General features: G+C 51.0%; 1 protein-coding gene and 1 non-coding gene across 2 annotated transcripts; both read left to right on the forward strand.

Annotated features, from left to right (window-relative positions):
* The first annotated feature begins 5,409 nt into the window (after positions 1 to 5,409).
* On the forward strand, positions 5,410 to 10,126 carry LOC119312484 (protein FLC EXPRESSOR-like). Its single transcript, XM_037588218.1, has 4 exons — positions 5,410 to 6,064; positions 7,761 to 7,933; positions 8,773 to 8,918; positions 9,788 to 10,126. The coding sequence occupies exons 1-4, from the start codon at positions 5,481 to 5,483 to the stop codon at positions 9,893 to 9,895; spliced, it is 1,011 nt and encodes a 336-aa protein (XP_037444115.1). The 5' UTR covers positions 5,410 to 5,480; the 3' UTR covers positions 9,896 to 10,126.
* A 1,051-nt stretch (positions 10,127 to 11,177) lies between these two features.
* LOC119313123 lies at positions 11,178 to 11,338 on the forward strand. Its single transcript, XR_005151512.1, has one exon. It is a non-coding gene; the product is annotated as a U1 spliceosomal RNA (small nuclear RNA).
* The last annotated feature ends 10,140 nt before the right edge of the window (positions 11,339 to 21,478 follow it).

Below are 21,478 nucleotides of genomic sequence, written 5' to 3' on the forward strand. Positions count from 1 at the left end.
ATGCTACTTTATTTTCTTTTCTTGCTTTCTTCTTGTGTGTTTGAAAAACTTTGGAGAAAAAACAAAAAATAGTTGTAGCTTTTAGCTAGTTTACTTTCCATGCTTGTAGTAGTAGTAATTAAAAGAAAACCCAAAAAGATTTCTCATTCTTCTTTTGCTTGTTGGGAGCTTTTCCGTGTAAATAGTTTTCTTTTTCTTTGAATTTCTTTTATTTTGTTTGGGGGTCGAGAGGAGAAGACCATGATGAAAATGATGAGTGGCTCTCATATGCATTATTGTTGATCTAACCAAGAGCCCATATTACCTTGTCTTCTCCTTTGAATTAAATGTTTGCAGATTCCAGCTTAGTCCAATGCACGCTCACTATTATTATTATACACAATGTTCGGCCGTGCAAGTGAAAGGAAATAATGACGATATATGATGAAATGATTGAGATGAGGAAAAGTTGGTATGAACTGACCTATCTTGTTTTTATAAATATGATTAGTTCATCATTCCTAATTCAACCTATTATGAATGAAACATGTTTGCAATGACAAGAGATTATAGTTATTCATGACATGCTTAATTAGCTAGGAGTTTATAATGGTTTACCTTGCGTGCCAACATGCTATTAAAATAGTTGTGATGTGGTATGATAGGGTGGCATCCTCCTTTGAATGATTCAAGTGGCTTGACTTGGCACATGTTCACGCATGTAGTTGAAACAAAATCAACATAGCCTCCACGATATTTATGTTCATGGTGATTTATATCCTACTCATGATTGCACTCGTTGTTGGTTAATCTTAATGTATGTTCATGACTGTTGTCACTCTCTAGTTTGTCGCTTCCCATTCTCTTTCTAGCCTTCACTTGTACTAAGCGGGAATACTGCTTGTGCATCCACTTCCATAAACCCCAAAGTTATTCCATATGAGTCCACCATACCTACCTATATGCGGTATTTACCTGCCGTTCCAAGTAAATTTGCATGTGCTAACCTTTAAACCTTCAAATGAAATTCTATTTTGTATTCTCGAATAGCTCATGTATCAACTAGGGTTGTCTATATCTTCCATGCTAGGTGGGTTATTCTCACGATTGAGTGGACTCCGCTCATCATTCATGAGAAAATGGCCGGTAATCGGGATGCCCAATCCCATGCTCAAATCAAATCAAAATAATTGCAAACAAAACTCCCCGAGGATTGTTGTTAGTTGGGCGGTACCCGTTGTTTCGGACCAGCCGTGGAACGTGCTCGTTGGTGGTGGGGGAATATAAAATTTATCATTCTGATTGGGAACCGCCTGTAATGTATGTAGCATGGAAGATATCGAGATCTCTTGGTTGTTATGTTGACAATGAAAGTATATCGCTCAAAATATCATTTATCTCTGTTTCAAAACTCGAGCTCTAGCACATCTACAAATCCCTTCTTCCCTCTGTGAAGGGCTTATCCATTTAATTTTAGGTTGAATCATCATCCTCTTATTAAAAAGCACCAGTTGGAGAGCATCGCTGTCATTTGTATGCATTGCCATTAATTTACATTGAGTATGACTGTGAGTGGATCTTTTTTGCCATGAATTACAATGTCTAGTCAATCCTTGATCTTTAGGGGTGCTCTGCATTTATATTTTGTGGTCTCGCTAAGGGCTAGCAAGATACCATCTTGTTATATCATATTATGATTTTGAGAAAGTGTTGTCATCCGAGATTTATTGTTAGTGCTCGCTAGTTGATTATGCCATTGATATGAGTAAACATCACTACAAAAAAAAGACACCCGTGACATTTTGGGCTGAACGATTTTTTTTTCCTGTCATGCTTATGACACTTCTATGATGATAATTGTGACAAAACCCGGTATCATCATAGATGTGGTGAGCTCCTACTTCTATGACAAAAAATCATGACAAAAAATGGGCTTTTCATCCTGGGCGGGCCAGATACGCAACTGCATGACATTCTTCGAGCCGTCCATGATGGAAAAAACCGTGGTAGAAGCGAGGGCGAGGAAAATATCGGGGTGTTCCCGGTTACGGTGGGTGGTCGGGGCCGAGCGATGCACAGAGGTTTGCACGTTTCTCTCGTACACGCACACGCGTGGGTGCGAGGCGTTGGGCTCTAACTGAACCCGAGCGAGGCATTCATGTACTGAACCCGAGCGATTGCACTGCAGGCTACACGTTACTGAACCCGAGCGATCGATCGATGGCTATTAACTGAACCCAATCGAGCGATTCCTTTGCTACTGCTGCTAACTGAAACTGATCGATGCTGCCTCTGAATGAATAGTGAGCGTTGTTGGGGGGGTGGATGAACAGGACCCCCTGGTGTTGCCGCTGGATGAACAGGACCCCGATCGATCGAGCCGGTTGGGCATGGATGAACATGACCCCATGGAGGGCTGGATGAACAAGACCCCGTGGAGGGTTGGTTGAACAGTAGCCGGTGGAGGGCTGGATGAACTGTAGCCCGTGGAGGGGTGGTTGAACAAGACCCCGTGGAGAGGGCTGGTTGAACAGTAGTTGATGGAGGAGCACGCGATGGAGGCTGGATGAATAGGAGCCCGTGGATGAACAGTCGCAGGTGGAGGCTGGAGGAGGTCGACGGTGGATGAACAGTAGCCCGTGGAGGCTGGAGGAGGTCGATGGTGGAGATGAACAGTATCCCGTAGAGTCCCGTTTTGCGGTATGCCACACTCCTCCCGATGAACAGGACCCTCGTTTCGACCGTCGCACTCCAACACAAGTCTGTTTCCTCTGTTTTGCGGTATGCCACACCCCTCTCGATCAACAGGACCCCGTTTCGACCGTATGAGGTCCAAGAGAAGTCCGTTTCCTCTGTTTTGCGGTATGCCAGACCCCTCCCGATGAACAGGATCCCGTTTCGACCGTGGCCGGTCGAACACTAGGCCGTTTCCTCCGTTCTGTGGTACGCCAGGCCTCGTTTTCATCGGCTGTTCCGTCCAAGCCGGTTGGTTCCCGATGAACAACACGCGTTTCGGTGCCTCCCGATGAACACGAAGCATTCCATTGCCTCCCCATGAACACGACGACGACAAAGTTTCTCCGTTCCGACCCAGCCATGTACACGAGCCCTGGCCGTACGTATGCATAAGTAGGCGTTCCAGACCCCGTCCGTATGTACGTACGTGGCCGTATTTACTTTCTTGCATCCTGGCCGCTGTACATACGTGTACATGCTACATGCGGGCCTCTACTACGACACGTGCGCGCCTCTACATCAACCAGTATGTACGTACACGTTCGCGACCAGAATGACAACACTACGTACGCTTCGACCAGGTGGGTCCCGACTGTCAGGCACTTCCTTATGTGCGAAGATGTAGCTGGTGGATCACAGCAGTCAGGGCGAATCATTTTTTTTGCCTTTAATATGGACGCACTTCCTTGCATGCGAAGATGTAGCTGGTAGGTCCCAGCGGTTAGGGGAGAAACATTTTTTTCGCGAAATACGGTGGGTCCCTGCTGTCAGGTGGAGGAATAATTATTTTCCGCGTAATAAGGAGGCACTTCCTTGCTGCGGCCGTGGACCCAGCTGTCAGTCTCTCCACATACAGTACTCTTCCGATGGAAGTCGGTCATTGACCATACTGACCATGCCGCGCCGAGAGCACCAAGGTGGTGGACGGCGGCGAGGCCTAGGAAGAGGACGACGCGGAGTCGGGGAAGACGTGATAGTGGATGCCCACGTAGAGAGGAGTACAAGGGTTCACTGGTTCGGCTGCGGTGTGAGGCTGTTGTCGCCGCAGAATAATAGGGGATGTGGGTGAGTGAAGGGATAGCCTAGTCAGCGGTGGGAGTAATAGGGGGCGGTGAGGCCTCTGCGGCAGCACAATCGGCTATGAGAGGCAGGAGCAGGTCGCACGACCGGTGTTGCTTTAGGCGGCTGGAGCAAGAAGACCAAAGGTTGAAGAAACACTACGGCCATTGGATGGACATCGTACGGCTGCCGGAGCTAGAATCGTTCATATTGACTAAATTGGCAAAGCCCTCCGTCCCCGTCAACTTAGTATTTTAGTTTTAGATATATTTCTTTTTATCCATTTTGATGACAAGTATTTTCGGACGGAGGGAGTACTAGATTGCTTTAAACTAAAGAACAGATCGGCAAGCCAATCACACACAAAAAGATCAACCCAAAAATAAAGCACGATCTGCTTGCAAGAAAAAGGAAAATTCAGGAATCTACGTGAGTGCGTTAGACATGCTAAAATGTACTCGATACATAACCATCAATACAATCAAAGCATGACATAGGGTATTATCTCTTCGAAAGGGTCCGAACCTGGGTAAATATCGTCTTCTCGTCACTTGTTACCCATTGATCCGAGATCCATAGCTCGGGACCCCCTACACCCGAGGTCTGCCGGTTTTAGTACCGACATTGGTACTTTTATTGAGAGCTTCGTTGTGTGATCAAAATAACGATCGATGGCTTTCCTGCAGATCAACTGCAACGCTGGTTGCGCTCACTCAAGATTTTATTATTACTTTTTTGTATGCATTTCCGGGTTTTAGATGATTTTTTTTACCTTTTTGGCGTTTCGGTTTTCGCAGGCTTTTTGACAAAAAATATATTTTTTTCGGGAAAAATGCATTTTTGCTCCCTTTCACGAGAGGCACGATTTATTTTTCGCGGAGCCACATATTTGTTCCCACGAGAGGCACTCAAAAAAGGAAAAATAAACACGTTTTTCCTTCCGCGAGAGGTACAGATTTGCTTCCGCTAGAGCCACAACCGTGCCTCTCGAAAAGGGAAAAAGCTTATTTGTTTGCTTCCGCGAGAGACACAATTTCACTTCACGTGGATGCACATATTTTGCTTTCCACGAGTGCCTCTCGAAAAGAAAAAAAAATCTTTGAAACCTATAAATATGGGATCTAGTTTGGAAGATCTCGACGCGAGAAATTCAATATCGAAAATGGCTTGGGATTTAGACCCTCGGTTAAAAAGATAAAATATTTTGAATAGACGAACGTACGAAAAAAGAAAAAAAAATCACAGGTTACGACAAGTGGCGCACAATGAAAATGGGAGTGACTTTTGCAAAGAGTACTTCTCAGTTACTTCCTCCGTCGCAAAATAAGTGACTCAACTTTGTACTAACTTTATAAAGATTAGAGAGTATTATTTTAGGACTACTTAATTAGTTTTTTTTTTGAGTAATGGACTACTTCACCCGCAAAAAAAGAAGAGAAATGGACTACTTAATTTGTGATTTCGGCATGTACACACACACGGCGCTTGGTAATGGGCCGCAAAATGTGATGTTCGGCAGCAAAATAGCAGCGCTTGAGAGAGAGTCGAGTCTGCCTAGTCCAGCCCAAACAGAGCCCGGAACGAAGGCTCCCGTCATCCGTTCCTGCCTGTTCTTGCCGTTCCCCTCCGCCCTGCCCTCATCGAGGCGACCGACCGGCCGACCGATCAGTCCGACCCCAAACCCCTCCGCCGCCGCCCGCCTCCCCATGGCCGGCCGCCGCGCGCCGCACGTCATGAGCCTCCACGACTCCGGCCCGCCGCTGCTCGGCCGCGCGCCGCAGCACCCGCAGCCCGGCGACGACCGCGACGAGCCCCCGCACGGCGCCCTCCTCCACCACCCGCGCGGGGGCCCCGCGCAGCACCCCGCCGTGGCGGCCCTCGAGGACCGCATCGTCGCCCGGGACCGGGACATCCAGGAGTTCCTCGTCGACAACCAGCGGTTCGCCGCCACCCACGTCGCGCTCCAGCAGCAGCTCATCTCCGCGCAGCACGAGCTCCGCGCCGTCTCCATCGCCGGCACCAGGGCCCGCATGGAGCGCGAGGCCGACGTCTGCAACATCGCCGACCAGGCCGCGCGCATCGAGGCCGAGGCGCGCTCCGTCGCCGGCGCGCGCGTGGAGATCGAGCAGGTCCACGGCGATGTGCGGGTGCTCGCTGCCGCTCGCAACGAACTCATGGACCGGCTCAAAGGCCTCCGCGAGCAGCTAGGGCGCGCGCAGTCCAATTCCGCCAAGTCGGAGAACGTCCGCTCGCAGATTGAGACCATGCGACGGGAGATCCAGAAGGGCAGGTATTGCCATCTGTTCAATTTTATAGAATCAAAAAGGGCACACCTCGTCACCCCTCTTATTCAAATGGGACCAAAACCCTACTCCCAGTTCATGCCATCACTCTGTTTAAGATTATCAAGTTCCAGCACTGAAACATTGTATCTTTTTGGACGATTGGTGTGGATTTTGTGTATGTGCTCAGAGCGTTAAGTCACATGCTTAGCATATTTAGGAATTTGTAGTTCACAGAACCTGCTAGGGAAAAGTTTTCTGGGCATTAATGAGAATGCAAAGCAGCCCTTGTTGTGTTGATTGTTGAATTGCTATAGATTGCTATGCTCAAGCAAGCTGCTCTCCAAGAGAACTTTTAGATTGTTAGCATATCAAGCATTAGGGTTAGGGCAGATCAATGGTTCCTTGAAGAGCAATGATGTCCCGCAATTAAGCTGGTTTTCTGGAACCTTTACAGTGGTTGCATGAGTAGAATTATGAGCTCACGTGTCATGAGAAAAATTTCATGGCTTTTGTGCTTAGCAATTTGTTAGATTTGTTTGAGCAATTGTCGTTGTATGGCCTAGTTGAGATATTTTGGTAGCTAGATAGGGTTACTCAGGGGAATTGCTATGGATGTTTCCTTGTTTGCTAGAGATCAGAGACCAACATAGGACCTGCAGCAGAGTTATTTCTACAGCAGTTTGTAGGTTATTTGAATTTATATTGGAGGGTTATGCTCGTCTGCTTCTTAATTTGATAGGGCTGCAATTGTTAATGGCTTAGAAGCATAAGGGCTGTTTAATTTAGCAAGGTCTCCCATCTGCAAAATGTTGTACACCAGGCTTTGGAGAGGAATAAAGGGATAATGCATGCATTTTACTTCATTTTCCATGCTGCATTGTTTAATTGATGACAAATCAAACATTGGTCATATAGGTCGTATGGCATATCACACTGCAGTTGGTGAGGCATATATGAACCAAATGGCCTCATAGATTTCATATGCGCTAGGGTAGTGTTCAGTTAATTATTGCAATTAGAGTTGCTGTGCCATCAATCACACTTGTAATGTTATGGATGCTTTTGGGGCCAGAGCTACAGCCGGCATGGCAGCACCTGCAACCACCTTGGCGTATTGTGGGAAGGCAGCTCAGGGCCAAGTTATCCATTTCCTTAAGTTAGCTTATTTACTGAAACCCTGATTCATGTTTCCATCTCCTTCCACCTTCCCCCAACACCCAAGGTCACAACATGCGAACGGCAATTTTTGATAGGGGTGCTAATCAGGGTAGCCCTGTTCAAATCCAAACATATACGTGAACTGTTAAAGCCTAGCCTAGAATGGCTGCATGAGAGAGCAGGAAAATAGCTATGTAATGGTTGCTAGTGGGGTTTGTCTGTAAGATTTATAGATGAACATTGGATTATTGGATTTGTCAATTTACTGCACATGAATTAAAATGGTAGGAGGTCTATACTAATTTCAAGTTTCAAGCATCCCATCTGAGATCAATTGACAATTGTTGTGGTATAATAACAGATATGTAGGGTTATGGGAGCATTTATGATTAGCCTTCAGCCTAAATATTGATATTGTCCTTTTCACTCGTAATGGTCAGCAAACGTTTCTGCGATATTGGTACTGATCTAGTGGGTCTTGCTTTGTACCATCAGACCCGATCCACTGTCTTTCACTAATGTCCTTTCTTATAATATTGGTAGGGCTGCGGTTGAATTCGAAAAGAAGGCACATGCTGATAACCTTTTACAAAGTAAAGCAATGGAGAAAAATATGATTGCTGTGGCTAGTGAGATTGAGAGGCTTCGGGGTGAGCTTTTAAATGCTGAAAAGCGGGCCACTGCTGTCACCACAGCAGCAGCTGTAACTAACCCTGGTACACTACTGAATCTCTATGGGCTATTATCCTTTTCCTCTTCTGTATTAGCTAATAGCTTTAGAAGTATTTATCATAACTGCTTTAATCAGTATTTTTAATTCCATAGCATACAGAAATACACAACCAAATCCCCATATAACCGAATGATCTGTTTTTGGCCCATAACGTCCTAGACAAAATATATGCTAAAATGAATAAAGTTATAGTAGTAGTTAGGGAGGAGAGTAGGAGAGATGCTTAGCATATCAGCTATCATAGATAACTTGCGTTTAGCAGTTTTAGCCTTCTCGGGCCAGTTTGCAGTTGTTGGGCTGGTTTGTGGAATCTAGTTAGCTGTGTGATACTCCCTCCGTCCGGAAATACTTGTCCTAGAAATGGATAAAATTGATGTATCTATAACTAAAATAAGTCTAGATACAATCATTTCGAGGACAAGTATTTCCGGACGGAGGGAGTATTATGAATATTTATCACTTCTAATCAGATTTTCCTACTATCACTAAGAAAAAGATGTTTTTGAGTATTTATATGCAAAAGTAGAAAAAAAAAACAAGCCCGTTTGAAAAGTTTGTGATGCCATGCAAAGCCATAAAAATAGGCATCTTGAGACTTGAGCTTACTATCTTGTCGCCTGTACAACCTGACTTTAGTTTTTGAAACTAGCTTTATATAGAACTGATGAAGCCAGCTGTTTGGCCCATCTCTGGCTTTTAGCCTGGACAAGCTGATGCTGAAGTTGGGCCAAACAAGCTATTACTCAGAATACTTCTTAGGTGAAAGTATGCTTGTTTTCTTGCGCCATTGTTTTGAATCAGTTAGTTACAATCCTATTTCAGGGTATGCTCAACCGTATAGCAGTTCTGAGGCGACATATGCCACAATGTATGGCAATCCCGAGGCAGCATATGCAGCATATGGCAGTGCTGAGGCAACATATGCTGGAACATATGCCAATTCTGATGCTTATAGCACCACTAATCAGGTTTGTTACCTAGCTTTATCGTTGTGCTCTTATCTCCTTTTGGTACTAGCTACAACATTTGCATACCTAGATTGTTACAGATGTAAAAACCGTGTGGTATATCTAGTTCAGAAACACACTAATTATCGGAAATTCGAGTATTGATCTCGCTTCCCTAATTTTGTGTTGCCTGAGTAACCGCTATCAATTTGGCGATTTAAAGAGACTATTATGTTTGTTTTGTTGTTTTCATGTACAGTGTGCATGTTTGACTCAGTTTTAGTCCTTGACATGGGGTTTGCAGATCTTCCACACACTGAAAATTCTTGTTTCCACTCATCACTCTTCTTCGAATGTTGGATGGGGATATCTGAATGATTTTTGTTTATTGCAAAAAAAAAGGATGGGGATATCTGAATGATTTTTTTGTTGTGTAATATATTTCTGAAGTTTCTTTTTTCCCCCTCTAAGAAGCAGAGTAGAATAACATGGTTAACGAGCAACCTTTTACATTGTTCGCAGTCATGGATCCCACTCTTTTACACCTTCCCCAGTCTATGGCATTAGTTTTGTGCATAATGCATGACATTATGGGCACCGCTTGCTCATATCTGAAAGTCAGTTTTTTTTTTTGGCAAATAATGTGTTCACTAACAGAGCTGTACTCAAAATCTGTATTGCCATATCTTTTGTACGCAAGAAATTGATTAACACTTGTGATAGAAAAAAAATCACATAGGTCCTATCGTGTTTGGGATTAATTGTAGAGGCAAGTTCCAGGTCCTTGTATCTCCCTCTCACTGAAATGATATATCTATTTTGAATTTTGCATCTCTTGCAAGCTCAAAAATACCTAGGTACGTGGTAGTGATATTGTTTCTTCTTCACAGGCTCAGACTCGCACCGATGGCAATCAACATTACATGGCCCAGCCGGTTCACTATGCGCAGTACGAGGGCCAGCAGCAGCAGCAGCAGCACACCAATGCGCAAAGATGAACGCTGACTCAGGGTATCTTTGACCTCGCGCGCTACCTTCTTAGGGCTTTGCCAGTGTAAACGAGTAGATGCAGGATGCACCGAATTGAGGCTGGCGGAGGGATGAATTCATTTTGCATTGGAGGTGCCAGGAGATCTTGTTTATACATTGTCATTGGTTAATCAACTCTGAAATGTCTGTACAAGTCGATAGCTCGGAGTCCGCAAATTCTTGATGCAGTGTTGTCTTGATCAGCAATCCACAAGTTAGTTGATTGTCCATTATGGGCTGTCGGTTGTCCATGCGTATAATGGATAATCTCAGTCAGGTCGCTGTTTCTGTGGTCGCCATCTTTGTTGCGACACATTAACCCTGGAAAATCTATATGGCCATTTGGAGGCTAACTGGATGGGGTTTTCCCCAGCCCAATGTTTTCCTCTCGCTGTAGTACGGGGGTAGGGATCTCCCCTCTGCCAAATGATGGCAGGGAATGGATCTTAGACGTGGTTTTCTCCCCCTAGGTTATTAAATGATGAGGTGGAGGTGAGAGAAATCATAATAGAAGGTTTGTCTTCTCTTATTTAAGAGAAGACAAGAGATGATCTCTTAGCATAATATGTGTCACCACGTTTTTAGGAATAACTAGTTATTAAAGATAAGGCTAAGAGATGACCCATTGTAAACATGTTTTTTTGTCATATCTAAATTACATGCAAGATTTAAGATAAGACTACCTTATCAACCATTGTACATGCCCTCAGGAAGTAAAATGTGATCTATTCGTGTCGTTCTGCTGGGTGAAAACAGATCCCTTTCCTTTGTCGTAAGAGAAGTGGCGTGCGCACGTACATAGTTGCCTCATCCTTGCTGAGAAATAAGTATCATCGCTGTTTGCGAAGCCTATTTCCTGTATGGGAGTGCTATTTTATTCGAAATTGAAAAAAAAAATGAGGGCTACATGTTTTGCGCCGTTTCTATTCATCTAATAACACTGCCCCAGGGTGCCCTAAAAAACCGCTCTCCCAGGGAAAAAGAGAAAAAAAAATAGTAACAAAGAACCAGGGCTCCACAATCGCGAGACATTTCTCGTTCTCCAGGCCCACTGCCACAGCTCGCGTTCCAGGCCCACATATCGCTCTCAATGGGACAAAACGAGCCCATCTAAAACCTTCTGTAGCGTGCTCTCGTCCCGCACGGCGCACGCAGCTGCTGCTGCGCTTCGGTTTAGTCCCACCTCGCCTGGCGAGGGGCATCGACGGGGAGAGCTCGCTATAAAAGGAGAGGCAGGTGCGACCTTGCTCCATACTTACCTGGACGGGGTCAACGGGCGATCAAGAAGGCCCGTGGCCTAGGTTAGGGGCCCACATTGCACTTGGTGGGTGCGCTGGCCTATCATCTCCTCAAGTGGGAGAGTGAACGTCATAATTTGTGGTAGAGGGGGTACGCGTTCGCGCGGCCCCTGCCAATTCTTTGAAATTAACTTTTGATCCTTGCGGGGACGTTCGCGCGGCCCCTGCTAATTCTTTGAAATTAAATTTGGATTCTTGCGTGGAGTGAAGCACGTTTTCGTGTCCGCCCTTCAAATTTCTTGAGATTAAATTTTGGCCCCTGGTTTTGCAGACGAGGGCGAAGATTGCTCCTGTCGTCTTTTCGGTTTGGTCCTCGAACTTTTGCTTGGTCGAACGCTTCTGTCCTTAACTTTTGGCTCGGTCGAAGAGGCTTTTACGTTTACGTTCGGGTGCCCACTCTTGAGGGCGAGCCTGCTCGTCTTCACGACGCGGTGTTTCATGTTTGCATACATACAGAAGACGGTATGATTTAAGTAAAGAGATGCACATAAACACGGGTTCATATCTAAGCAGGGGCGTTGATAGAGTTTAATTAACTACTCCCTCTGTTTGTAAATATAAGTCCTTCTAGAGATTTACGGATTATAGGCTCATTTTGGAGTGTAGATTTACTCATTTTGCTCCATGCATAATTCATATTAGAATGTATAAAAAAAACTTATATCTAGACTAGAAACGGAGGGAGTACATACTATGCTCCGTGATAACATTGAGGAGCCAAACTATTCAAATAGATAGTACAGAAAAGTAGGAGCCCGTGATCACCAGTGATTGAAAGGTACATAGAACCTAGTGTCCGGCGAAACACACCCACATTTCAATGCAATCGTGAGCGTCCAGTGCTCCAACAACCATGCCGACCAGATAAAAGACGTGAACCTGGTCGTTTGAGCTTTGAGTACTCTCACCGTCGATCTTGATGTGTGGAAACTAGTATGGCATCCACCTAACGAGATAAACCCTAGTTACACTGATAATGACATGGCAAGCAAATCGACTGCGAGCAGTATTAAGGGCATTTCTAACCGATCCGATAAAAGGCTATAAGAGAATAATTTTTTTGGTTTGCTCCCTTACGCCAGACCTAGCCGACCCCGTAAAACCGCTAAGGGAGTAATTTTTTTACTCCAACTTCCTATCTCCCCCCCTTCCCCCAAAAAAATTCCCTAAATATACTCCAACCTTGGGCGTCTGAGTAAAACTCACTCTCCTCCTCCCGCGCTGTACTGCCCCCCCTTCCGTCGCCGCCGCCACCGATGACCTCTGAACCGGCCAGAATGGATAGCCAACACCCCCCGCTCACCTCGTCGGCTGTCGGCGCCGACGAATTGCCGCCGGAATACCCACGCGCCGCCGCCGGTGCCAAAAAAAAGCTCGAGATGACAAAGAACCACCGGGTCCAAGCGCCGCCTCCAACCGCGCCAATGGTGTCCGGCGTGGCCATTGCGTGTCCGGCAACGACATAACGCCTTCCCGCTGCACCTATTGGAGGCAAACGGGCTCGAAAGCCGACGACGGTGGCGTCGACGCTCGCCGAGGCGGGCGCCAAGAAGAAGACGAAGAAGACTGGACCGCCGTCACGTCCAAGGCGTACGCCTCGTGCGGCAACTCCAGCTGCCCCTATGGTGACTGCTCCGGTGCGAGCAGCGGCCGCAGCCGGCAACAAAAAACACGGCCCCAAGTGCTCGATGAAATGCCAACAAGGTAAAAACCCCATGTCCCGTTGGAATTCGATATTGATTGTTTGTGATGGTTTATAGTGCTTGCTTTGACATTGTAGAACGGAAATGAACATGGCCGACCTCGCATCGTTGGAGTCCTCGGCCACAGTTGGCCTTGATGATCTCAACTATGATGACTCATTTTGGGATCACTCGGCCACTGTCGGCGTTCTGGGAACGGGGGTCCCCAGACTTGCCTGCCTGCGGCCTGCGGCGTGGCTCGAGTGGTGGCCCAGTACGGCCCATCTCCATCAGCACAAGACTCAAGACCCTCGCGAGGGGCCAAGCCTCGCGGGGCGAACGACACAAGACTTTCTCAGGAGCGGCCTCGCCAGGCAGGCTCGCGAGGAGGCGGAGAGATCAAGGCAAGGGTACCTCGCGATGTGCTCGTGACGCAAGCCGTGATGATCGAGACCAGGCAGGCGCCAAGCGGGCGCCGGCCCGCGCAGTGTCCTTGTTTCCTCTTTGGTGCAAAGGGGGCAAGCACAGTCGTGGAGTACTGAGGCATCAGGCAAAGGTTACCATTTCAGTGCAACGAGACCAAGACCAGTAGAGCGGCGGGATTGAAGTCACCGTGGAGCCCAAGACGGCGTCATCGCCAGTGTTGGCAGCCAAAGACCGACTTTAGTCAGGATAACTTGTACTAGATGTTCCCCTTCAAAATGGCCGTTGTTGGAGCCCTTCCCGCTCAATATTTGGGAAGAGGACCAGGGCCTTTATATATAGGGATAGCCACCTCAGTAGAGGGGATCAGATCATCAAGGGCTCATTAGATCGAGAGGCGACCGAACTCATCCAAGCAGTTCATCGCACCAGCTCAAGAACACCTCTCGCGAGGCAGTTCTTTCCTATACTGTTCATCATCTGCCCCTGAGGCAATCCACCGCCACCACACACTGGAGTAGGGTATTACACCACAACGGTGGCCCGGACCAGTATAAATCTTGTGTCTCTCGTGTTGTTCATCGATTAGCTTAGATTCTCGCGAGGCGATCGGACGTGGATTGGTAGGGGTAAGATCTTCGCGTGCACCCCATAGTTCGAACCTTAAGGGTCTGCCGGAACCCAACATCCGACATTTGGCGCGCTAGGTAGGGGTGCGCCAAAATCTTCCTTCTTCCGTCCTGTGTTCCGCCGCTTCACTGCCTCCATGTCCGGCGATCCGACGGCCAACTCCGACCGCTGGGCGGCATGGCCGGCCCATGCCGTGCCGCCTGCCCAAGGTGACCTCAACCCCGCACCTCAGGCAGCCCGTGCCCCGCAGAGCGCCGCGGGTCGCGGGCGACGTGGCCAAGCATCGCCTGCCCTCACTCCGCTGCAGGTACGATCGACAGCGAGGGCCTCAAGCCATGCTGCGGCCATGAGGCCGCACACCCGACGGGAGCAGGTGAACATGAAGGCCGCACTCATGGTGGCGCGAGAACTGCTGCGGTGCAGACTGCAAGAAAGCGGCCACGACGTGCTGCTGGAGCGCGTCGCCGAGCTCCTGGATGTCGTTGCTTCATGGGCTCCCCCGTTCTACGTCCAACTTCCACCCCAGGCCCCGGGCGGATCATGCTGCGGGCCAATTTGTGCCCACGCGCCCCCGGGCGCACCTCAAGGCTTCATCAACACCAGCCCGGCCATCGGCGCCGGGCGACAAGGCGCGCCGGCACCGCCCCTGGTAAGCGAAGGTGTGCGCATCACCGCCTACGGCCCTAGCGGGCCGCCGCCCTACCGCCCCCAAGATGGAGCCTCAAGTCGAACTTCATGGTGCACGGAGCACTACGGCGAGGCCTTTGGGGTGGTGACCCCGGAGGCCTATGTGCCCCACATGGTGGATCGAGAGTACGCACTGGAAGAAGACCATGGCTCGTTCCTCGGGCCAGGTGGGAGGAAGAGACGCCAGAAGCCGAGCTCTTTCAGGAGCCTCATGGAAGCCTTTACAACCGTGCCGGCGGCAGCAACTATCGGGTACTGCTAATTCCTCAGGAGCAAGCTTATGCTAACCATGGGGCACAGGAGGTTCAGGTCGCTGCAGCGGATGGTTGCCCCAGTGCAGCAGCCTCCCTCCCCTCAGGAGGAGGGCACTGGGGGCAGCAGGAGAGGGGCCGGGAGCCAGGCTCCTCCCCACGGCATGCGGAGCAAGGCATTCTTCGGAGGTAGGCCCTCTACCGGGGAGGTGCCCCAGGGCCTGCCCCCGGCAGAGGACCCGTGTTCGTCGGGGGGAACCGCTGGCGTCCCCTTTTCCCCATTGGTGTCGTCCTGGTTTCCGATCACCGTCGATGGTGGTCATGGGTGGCGCAAGGCGGGGCCCTCATCTGGCGATATGAAGCAAGGTCGGTACCTGTGAAGAAGGCCCAGTGCCTGTGAAGCTCGCCGCCCGTGACATTCTAACATAATAATGAGTTGGGGTTGTACACACCCCGGAGTCTCCGGAGAGCCGCCCTCGGGCCTCGGGTGCTCCCTCCCACGCCTAGTGGCAGCACTTAGCTCCGCGCTGGTGAGAAGACATCGAAGACTAGACTAGGTGCCGGACGCGGCCTTTTGCTTTTGCTTCTTTTCGTATGAACAAGCTTTCTCGTTTCGGATCTAAGTTGAAGTCGAATTTGTGTTTGCGTATGCGGGAGGGGTGTCGTGTCTTATTCGTGTTCTTTCTCGTGCTCCGATTTCTGTTCGAGTTGGAATTCATACTAACTGCCTCCCTCTCATGAGCCCCTCACGAGTAGGACAAGGCCTATCACGTGCGCCCGCCGTCCCGCGGCCAACGTTCTCTCTCGCCAGGCTCTTGCCGCATGGTCAAACGGGACCCTCATGAGGCCCTCGGATGGATGTTGCGAGCCTACTCAAGGCTTGCCAAGACAAAGGTAAAACCACGACAACCTACTCATCGCGAAAATCATGGCAGCGTGCAGGCGCCCATCCAGCACCGATCTCGACAACACATAGGCAACAATCTTTTTACACGAGGGGCTTCCCCTCACAAAATGCTCTCACAACCTTTAGGGCCATGCCCGAGTCTCTTCCTGCGCAGGACAAACAACAAGAGGAAGCATGGGATCAGTCAGACATGTTGCTCACTGCATGCCCCAGGGCGCCCCCAGAGGCGTCGCTGGCACCGCTGTCGTCGCAGCTGGCCTCCCCATCATCGTTGTTGGCACCGTCTTCACCACCATTCACCACATCGCCTTCGTCAGCAGCAACGATCACCCCGTCGTCGTTAGAAGTGAAGGCCCGGACGAGTGCATCTACATTGTCCTCCACCCACAGTGCCAGGTCGCCTCGGACGGCCTTAGGCATCGGGGTGATGGCGACGTCAAAGTCGAAGAGGGGGTCAATGTTTTGGAGGTAGCTGAAGACACGGGAGAATGCCCGCGCGAGTAGGCCGCGGATCCGTTCCTCCACCAGCTGGAGAGACCTCTCAGAGCGGCTCTCCAGATGCGTCACCACGTCAGTGAAGAACTGGAGATTGCCGGCGTAGTTGGCCACATGCGGCTCCTCAGCGGCTGCCTCGCAGATATTGCCCAAAGGCCGCGTTGGCCCTTTCCCTGAGAGTCCGGAGCATGGGTCCATGCATGTGTTCCAGGGTCTGCCGCTGACGGATCTCGTCCGCATTCCGCTGCGCAACAGCCTCGGCATCATCAACCCGTCGTTGAAGAAGAAGCAACTCAGTGCGGGAAGATGCCAGCTCAGCCTGTGCCATGCTTAGGGCGGCTGCAGAGGCCTCAGCTCGCTGCGTGGCTTCGGTCAGCCTGGACCTGAGGGTAGCAGTTCTGCCCGCGGCCTCGGCCTTGATCAGCTCTAGCCTCTCTTCATACTCGCGCTCAAGGCCGGCGCGAGCCTCCGCCACGCGACGGTCGATCTCCTCCTGGATCCGAGCCTCCCGCTCGCCGACATCGCCCTCAGGCTGGGCGACCTGGCGCTCCCTCGTCTCCAACCACTCAAGATTGAGGTTGCGTTTGGCAGCCTCCAATGTCAGCGCTTCCTTGCGCCTCCGGAGCTCCTCCTCTTCAGCAGGCGCCCCTTTCAACGACGCAAGGGCGGCTCTGCGCAACTCCACCTGCTGCTCCAGGGAGTTGCACCAGCCTTGGAGCTCCCACGCGTGCTCCTCCGCGGCTTCGCGTTGCCTATCTGCTCCATGAGCCTCCTCAATGGCCCGGGCGCAGGCCTCCCGAGAGGCCACCAGAGATGCCTCGGCCTTGGCATTGTCGAGATCACGCTGATGGCGCGCGAGACCGACATCCGCCTTCAGCTTGCGTAGCTCCTCGATTAGCCGCAGGCCTTCAGCTTTAAGACGTGTGTCCTTGCCTGCGAGCTCTGCACCAAGCTGGCTCACTGTGTCTGTCGCCTTCTGGAGGAACTCTTGTCGGACAACGCTATGCTCCCGCGCACGCTTGAGCATGTCGTCAACATCATCCTCTGCCATCGACGTTGGCGGAGGACCCTGGAGTGGTTCGCCCCTTCTCGGCAGGGGGCTGGGGGTTGGCGCCCCCATGATCTCTGGGCAGGCCCCGCAAGGGACCCGGCCAGGTGCTGATCCACATCCCGATGAGGAATCGAAGATCGACTTCAACCACTCGCCGCCTATGATCAGCGGAGGAGCCCGGGGCAAGCTGGTTGAGTCCAGGGAGAGTTCGCGAAGGAGGAGCGATGCGCCCACAGGTTCAAGGCGCACCGCAGGCCGGCCTACCTCTTCAGCCAAGCTCGTGCCGAGGGTGGCACACAGACTTGGGGAAATCAAGACCGGTGGTGGAGGAGAAGCCTGAGGAAGCGGCTCCTCGATTGGCTCCGCGGGTTCGGCAAGGGGGATCCTGAAAGGCCACAATCAGCAAAGGGAACGACAAACAAGGAGCTATAAGAAGGAGGGACTCACTCGTCCACGGCGAAGTACTTCCTGTGCTTCAATGGATGGCACGGGCGATCATCACCACCGGAAGCCTCCTTCCTCTTGTGAAGGGCCTCAAAATCTATGCAGAACCGGCCCAAACTCGCGATGTGAGGGCCGGCGCGCGGCATAGGAGCCGGAGCATCAGGGCAGCCCACATCAAGGGCACCAGCCTGAGAGGAGCGATCAGGTGCCACCCCTTGGTGGCATGCCGAGGCCTCGGGGGCTTCGGCCTCGGGAGCCGCAAGTCGCGCCCCCTCATCAGCCACCACCTCGAGGGGGGCTCCGTAAGCTCCGGAGGATGACACCTCGGGAGCCCCGCGCGACATCATCTCCTCAACATCAGGCCCCCCAGCTCCTGCCAATGCTTTCCTCCCTGTAACGACTCCTGAGGCAAGATCGGCGTGGGCGACTGGGGGAAGGACTACAGCAACCGGGTTCTCGCGGGCCCCGCGAGGCCAGCCGGGCACATCCCCCATTTGTTGAAGCGAGGCATTTACCTCACGAACTCGACCCTGTTTGTGCAAAGATACAACAGGGCGCCTCCATGACGGACGCTGCCAGGAAAGGGGTCACCAGTCAGAACCTGCAGCACCTTCTTCAGCGTCTCAGGCATGAGATCCCCTTCCTGGAGCCTCATACGGTCCTGACAACCGGAGAAAGCCCACATTGGGTGGGAATGGCGCTGGAGTGGAGCGATGCGGCACTGGAGGAACTCCTTCACCACCTGGGGCGCCGTCACCCCGAGCTTCCTCAGCCTGTCGAAGCGATGCCAGGCGAAAGCAAGCTGGGGGCTCGTAAGCTCGTCGTGACCCCAACCAGGATTGGGAATAGCAGGCAATGTCGGGTGCGCGAGCAGGGGGATGGGCACCCGAACGTCCACATACAACCATCGCTCCCGGAACCCGCTCGCAGAAGGTGGGAGGCCAAAATCGATCCCCGAGGCGGCCGTCTCCGGCACGGCCTGGAAGCTCACGCATCCCGAACATCGGGAAGGGTCAGACAAGCGCAAAGAGAAGAAGTGGCGCAAAAGGGCAACGGAAGGAGGAATCCCCACCATGGCCTCGCAGACGAAGGCGAAGACAGCAAGCAGAGTAATGGATTGGGGGCCAAGATGCATCATGTGGATCTGGTAATGGGAAAGCACCGCATTGAAGAAAGCGGAAAAGGGGGGAACCAGGCCCGAACACAAGGTGTCGGCAAAGAATCGGACCTCCGTGACGATCCTGTCGAAGGAGGCATGGGACGCGGGCCAGACCGTCGTCTTCCCGCACTCATTGAAGCTGGAGGCGAGCGCAGAGCAGACCTTCTCCAGGGCTTCCAGATTGAGTATGAGTGACTTGTCGATAGCAGGAGCAGCCGCCGGAGGCGTGCTGAACGAAGGCGCAGGTTTCTTTTCCTTCTCCTTTTTCATTGGCGCCGTGGCAATGGAAAGGGGGAAGAACTCAAGATGGATTGGAGGCGGAAGCAGAGGCTCGAGGAGGAAAAGGGAACAAGAAGCGTGTAGGCAATAAAGGGAGAATAACTGTGTACAAGCCTCGTGGCCGCCTAGCCAGGCGCATGATGAGGGAGCCTGGAGAAGCGGAGGCGCCCACGTCCAATCAACCGCCACGCGGCGCCCAAGGCCGCAGGCTGATGGGGCCCGCGACGGTCAGCACTTGCCCTTTCGCTTCTCCTCTAAGACAAGCCCGAGCGCGCCTTGGGCTCGGAGGCTATTGTCGGCGTTCTGGGAACGGGGGTCCCCAGACTTGCCTGCCTGCGGCCTGTGGCGTGGCTCGAGTGGTGGCCCAGTATGGCCCATCTCCATCAGCACAAGACTCAAGACCCTTGCGAGGGGCCAAGCCTCGCGGGGCGAACGACACAAGACTTTCTCAGGAGCGGCCTCGCCAGGCAGGCTCGCAAGGAGGCAGAGAGATCAAGGCAAGGGTACCTCGCGAGGTGCTCATGACGCAAGCCGTGACGATCGAGACCAGGCGGGCGCCGGCCCTTGCAGTGTGTTTGTTTCCTCTTTGGTGCAAAGGGGGCAAGCACAGGCGTGGAGTACCGAGGCATCAGGCAAAGGTTACCATTTCAGTGCAACGATACCAAGACCAGCAGAGCGGCAGGATGGAGGTCACCGTGGAGCCCAAGACGGCGTCATCGCCAGTGCCTTTGGCAGCCAAAGACCGACTTTAGTCAGGATAACTTGTACTAGATGTTCCCCCTCAAAATGGCTATTGTTGGCGCCCTTCCCGCTCAATATTTGGGAAGAGGACCAGGGCCTCTATATATAGGGATAGCCATCTCAGTATAGGGGATTAGATCATCAAGGGCTCATTAGATCGAGAGGCGACCGAACTCATCCAAGCAGTTCATCGCACCAGCTCAAGAACACCTCTCGCGAGGCAGTTCTTCCCTGTACTGTTCATCATCTGCCCCTGAGGCAATTCACCACCACCACTCACTGGAGTAGGGTATTACACCACAACGGTGGCCTGAACCAGTATAAATCTTGTGTCTCTCGTGTTGTTCATCGTTTAGCTTAGATTCTTGCGAGGCGATCGGACGTGGATTGGTAGGGGGAAGATCTTCGCGCGCACCCCAGAGTTCGAACCTTAAGGGTCTACCGGAACCCAACGTCCGACAGCCACCCAAGACACGGAGGAGGCCGAAGAGGAGGTGGTGGCCGAGGAGGAGGTGGTGGAGGTGACCGAAGCAAGCATCAAGGCCGCAAGGACCCGCACCCAAAAACTACAACCAAAAGGAAGACATTGCGCTTTGCGATGCTTGGTGTGCCATCTCCATGGATGCAATGATCAGAACGGATCAAACCAAGACCATGTTTTGGGAGAGGATCACTGACTACTACAACACCTCCGTGTACGTGCGATCAAGCCATACACAAGGTTCTCTTGGGCATCGTTGGAGCACCATCCATGATCAATGCAACCGATGGCGGCCAAAGAGAGAACGTTGAAGACCGAGGAGCGTAGGCTTACACTTGATGAGGAGAGGATTCATGATGCGAAGAAGGCCGAAGAGCATGCTATCTTGTTCATGAATCCAAACACAATGGATGAAACCACAAGAAAGTATTGGGAGCTCACTCATGGAGAAATCTTAGCCTCTCTTCGGAATGTTGGTGGTGGCCGAGGGGTGGTGGTGATGGTCATGGTGATGCTGGCCGAGGGGGTGGTGATGGTGGTGGTGGTGATGATGGACGAGAGGATGGTGATGGTGGCCGAGAGTGGTGGTGGCCGAGAGCATGTCGATGTTGATTTATTTGCTGATGACCTCATTTTAGTGGTGGTGGACGAGAGGGTGGTGGTGCATGCCAAAGATTGGCTCGATCCACAACATATATATGCTATGTTTGTGGTGATTTTGAATCAAACATTGTGTTTGAAGTGATGTCTTTTGGGTGAACTTCACATGTTTAAATTTGAAAAACGCGGTGGTGAAACTTTATGTTGTGACGATTATTGCTATACATGCTTTCATTTGAATGATTTAAGATATGTATTGTGTAGAGATTGTGTTTGTACGTCAAGTATGCAAGACAACCACAAATTTGATTTTACTCTGCTAACTGTAGGGGATCGGCTAGGTGCGGCCACCATTAGTGAAGTGAAATTTTACTGCACTAACTTTTTTGGTTAGAAATGCCCTAATTTGTGTTGTGTTCTTGGT

The sequence above is a fragment of the Triticum dicoccoides genome, chromosome 5B (assembly GCF_002162155.2).
Source record: "Triticum dicoccoides isolate Atlit2015 ecotype Zavitan chromosome 5B, WEW_v2.0, whole genome shotgun sequence".
Lineage (NCBI taxonomy): Eukaryota > Viridiplantae > Streptophyta > Magnoliopsida > Poales > Poaceae > Triticum > Triticum dicoccoides.

What these genes read in the sequence shown, in the direction of transcription:
- LOC119312484 (XM_037588218.1), top strand. Translation starts at nt 5,481, where the DNA reads ATGGCCGGCCGCCGCGCGCCGCACGTCATGAGCCTCCACGACTCCGGC. An exon ending in AGCAGCTGTAACTAACCCTG is followed by an intron (nt 7,934 to 8,772) that starts GTACACTACTGA and finishes ATCCTATTTCAG; the next exon opens with GGTATGCTCAACCGTATAGC. An exon ending in CTTATAGCACCACTAATCAG is followed by an intron (nt 8,919 to 9,787) that starts GTTTGTTACCTA and finishes TCTTCTTCACAG; the next exon opens with GCTCAGACTCGCACCGATGG.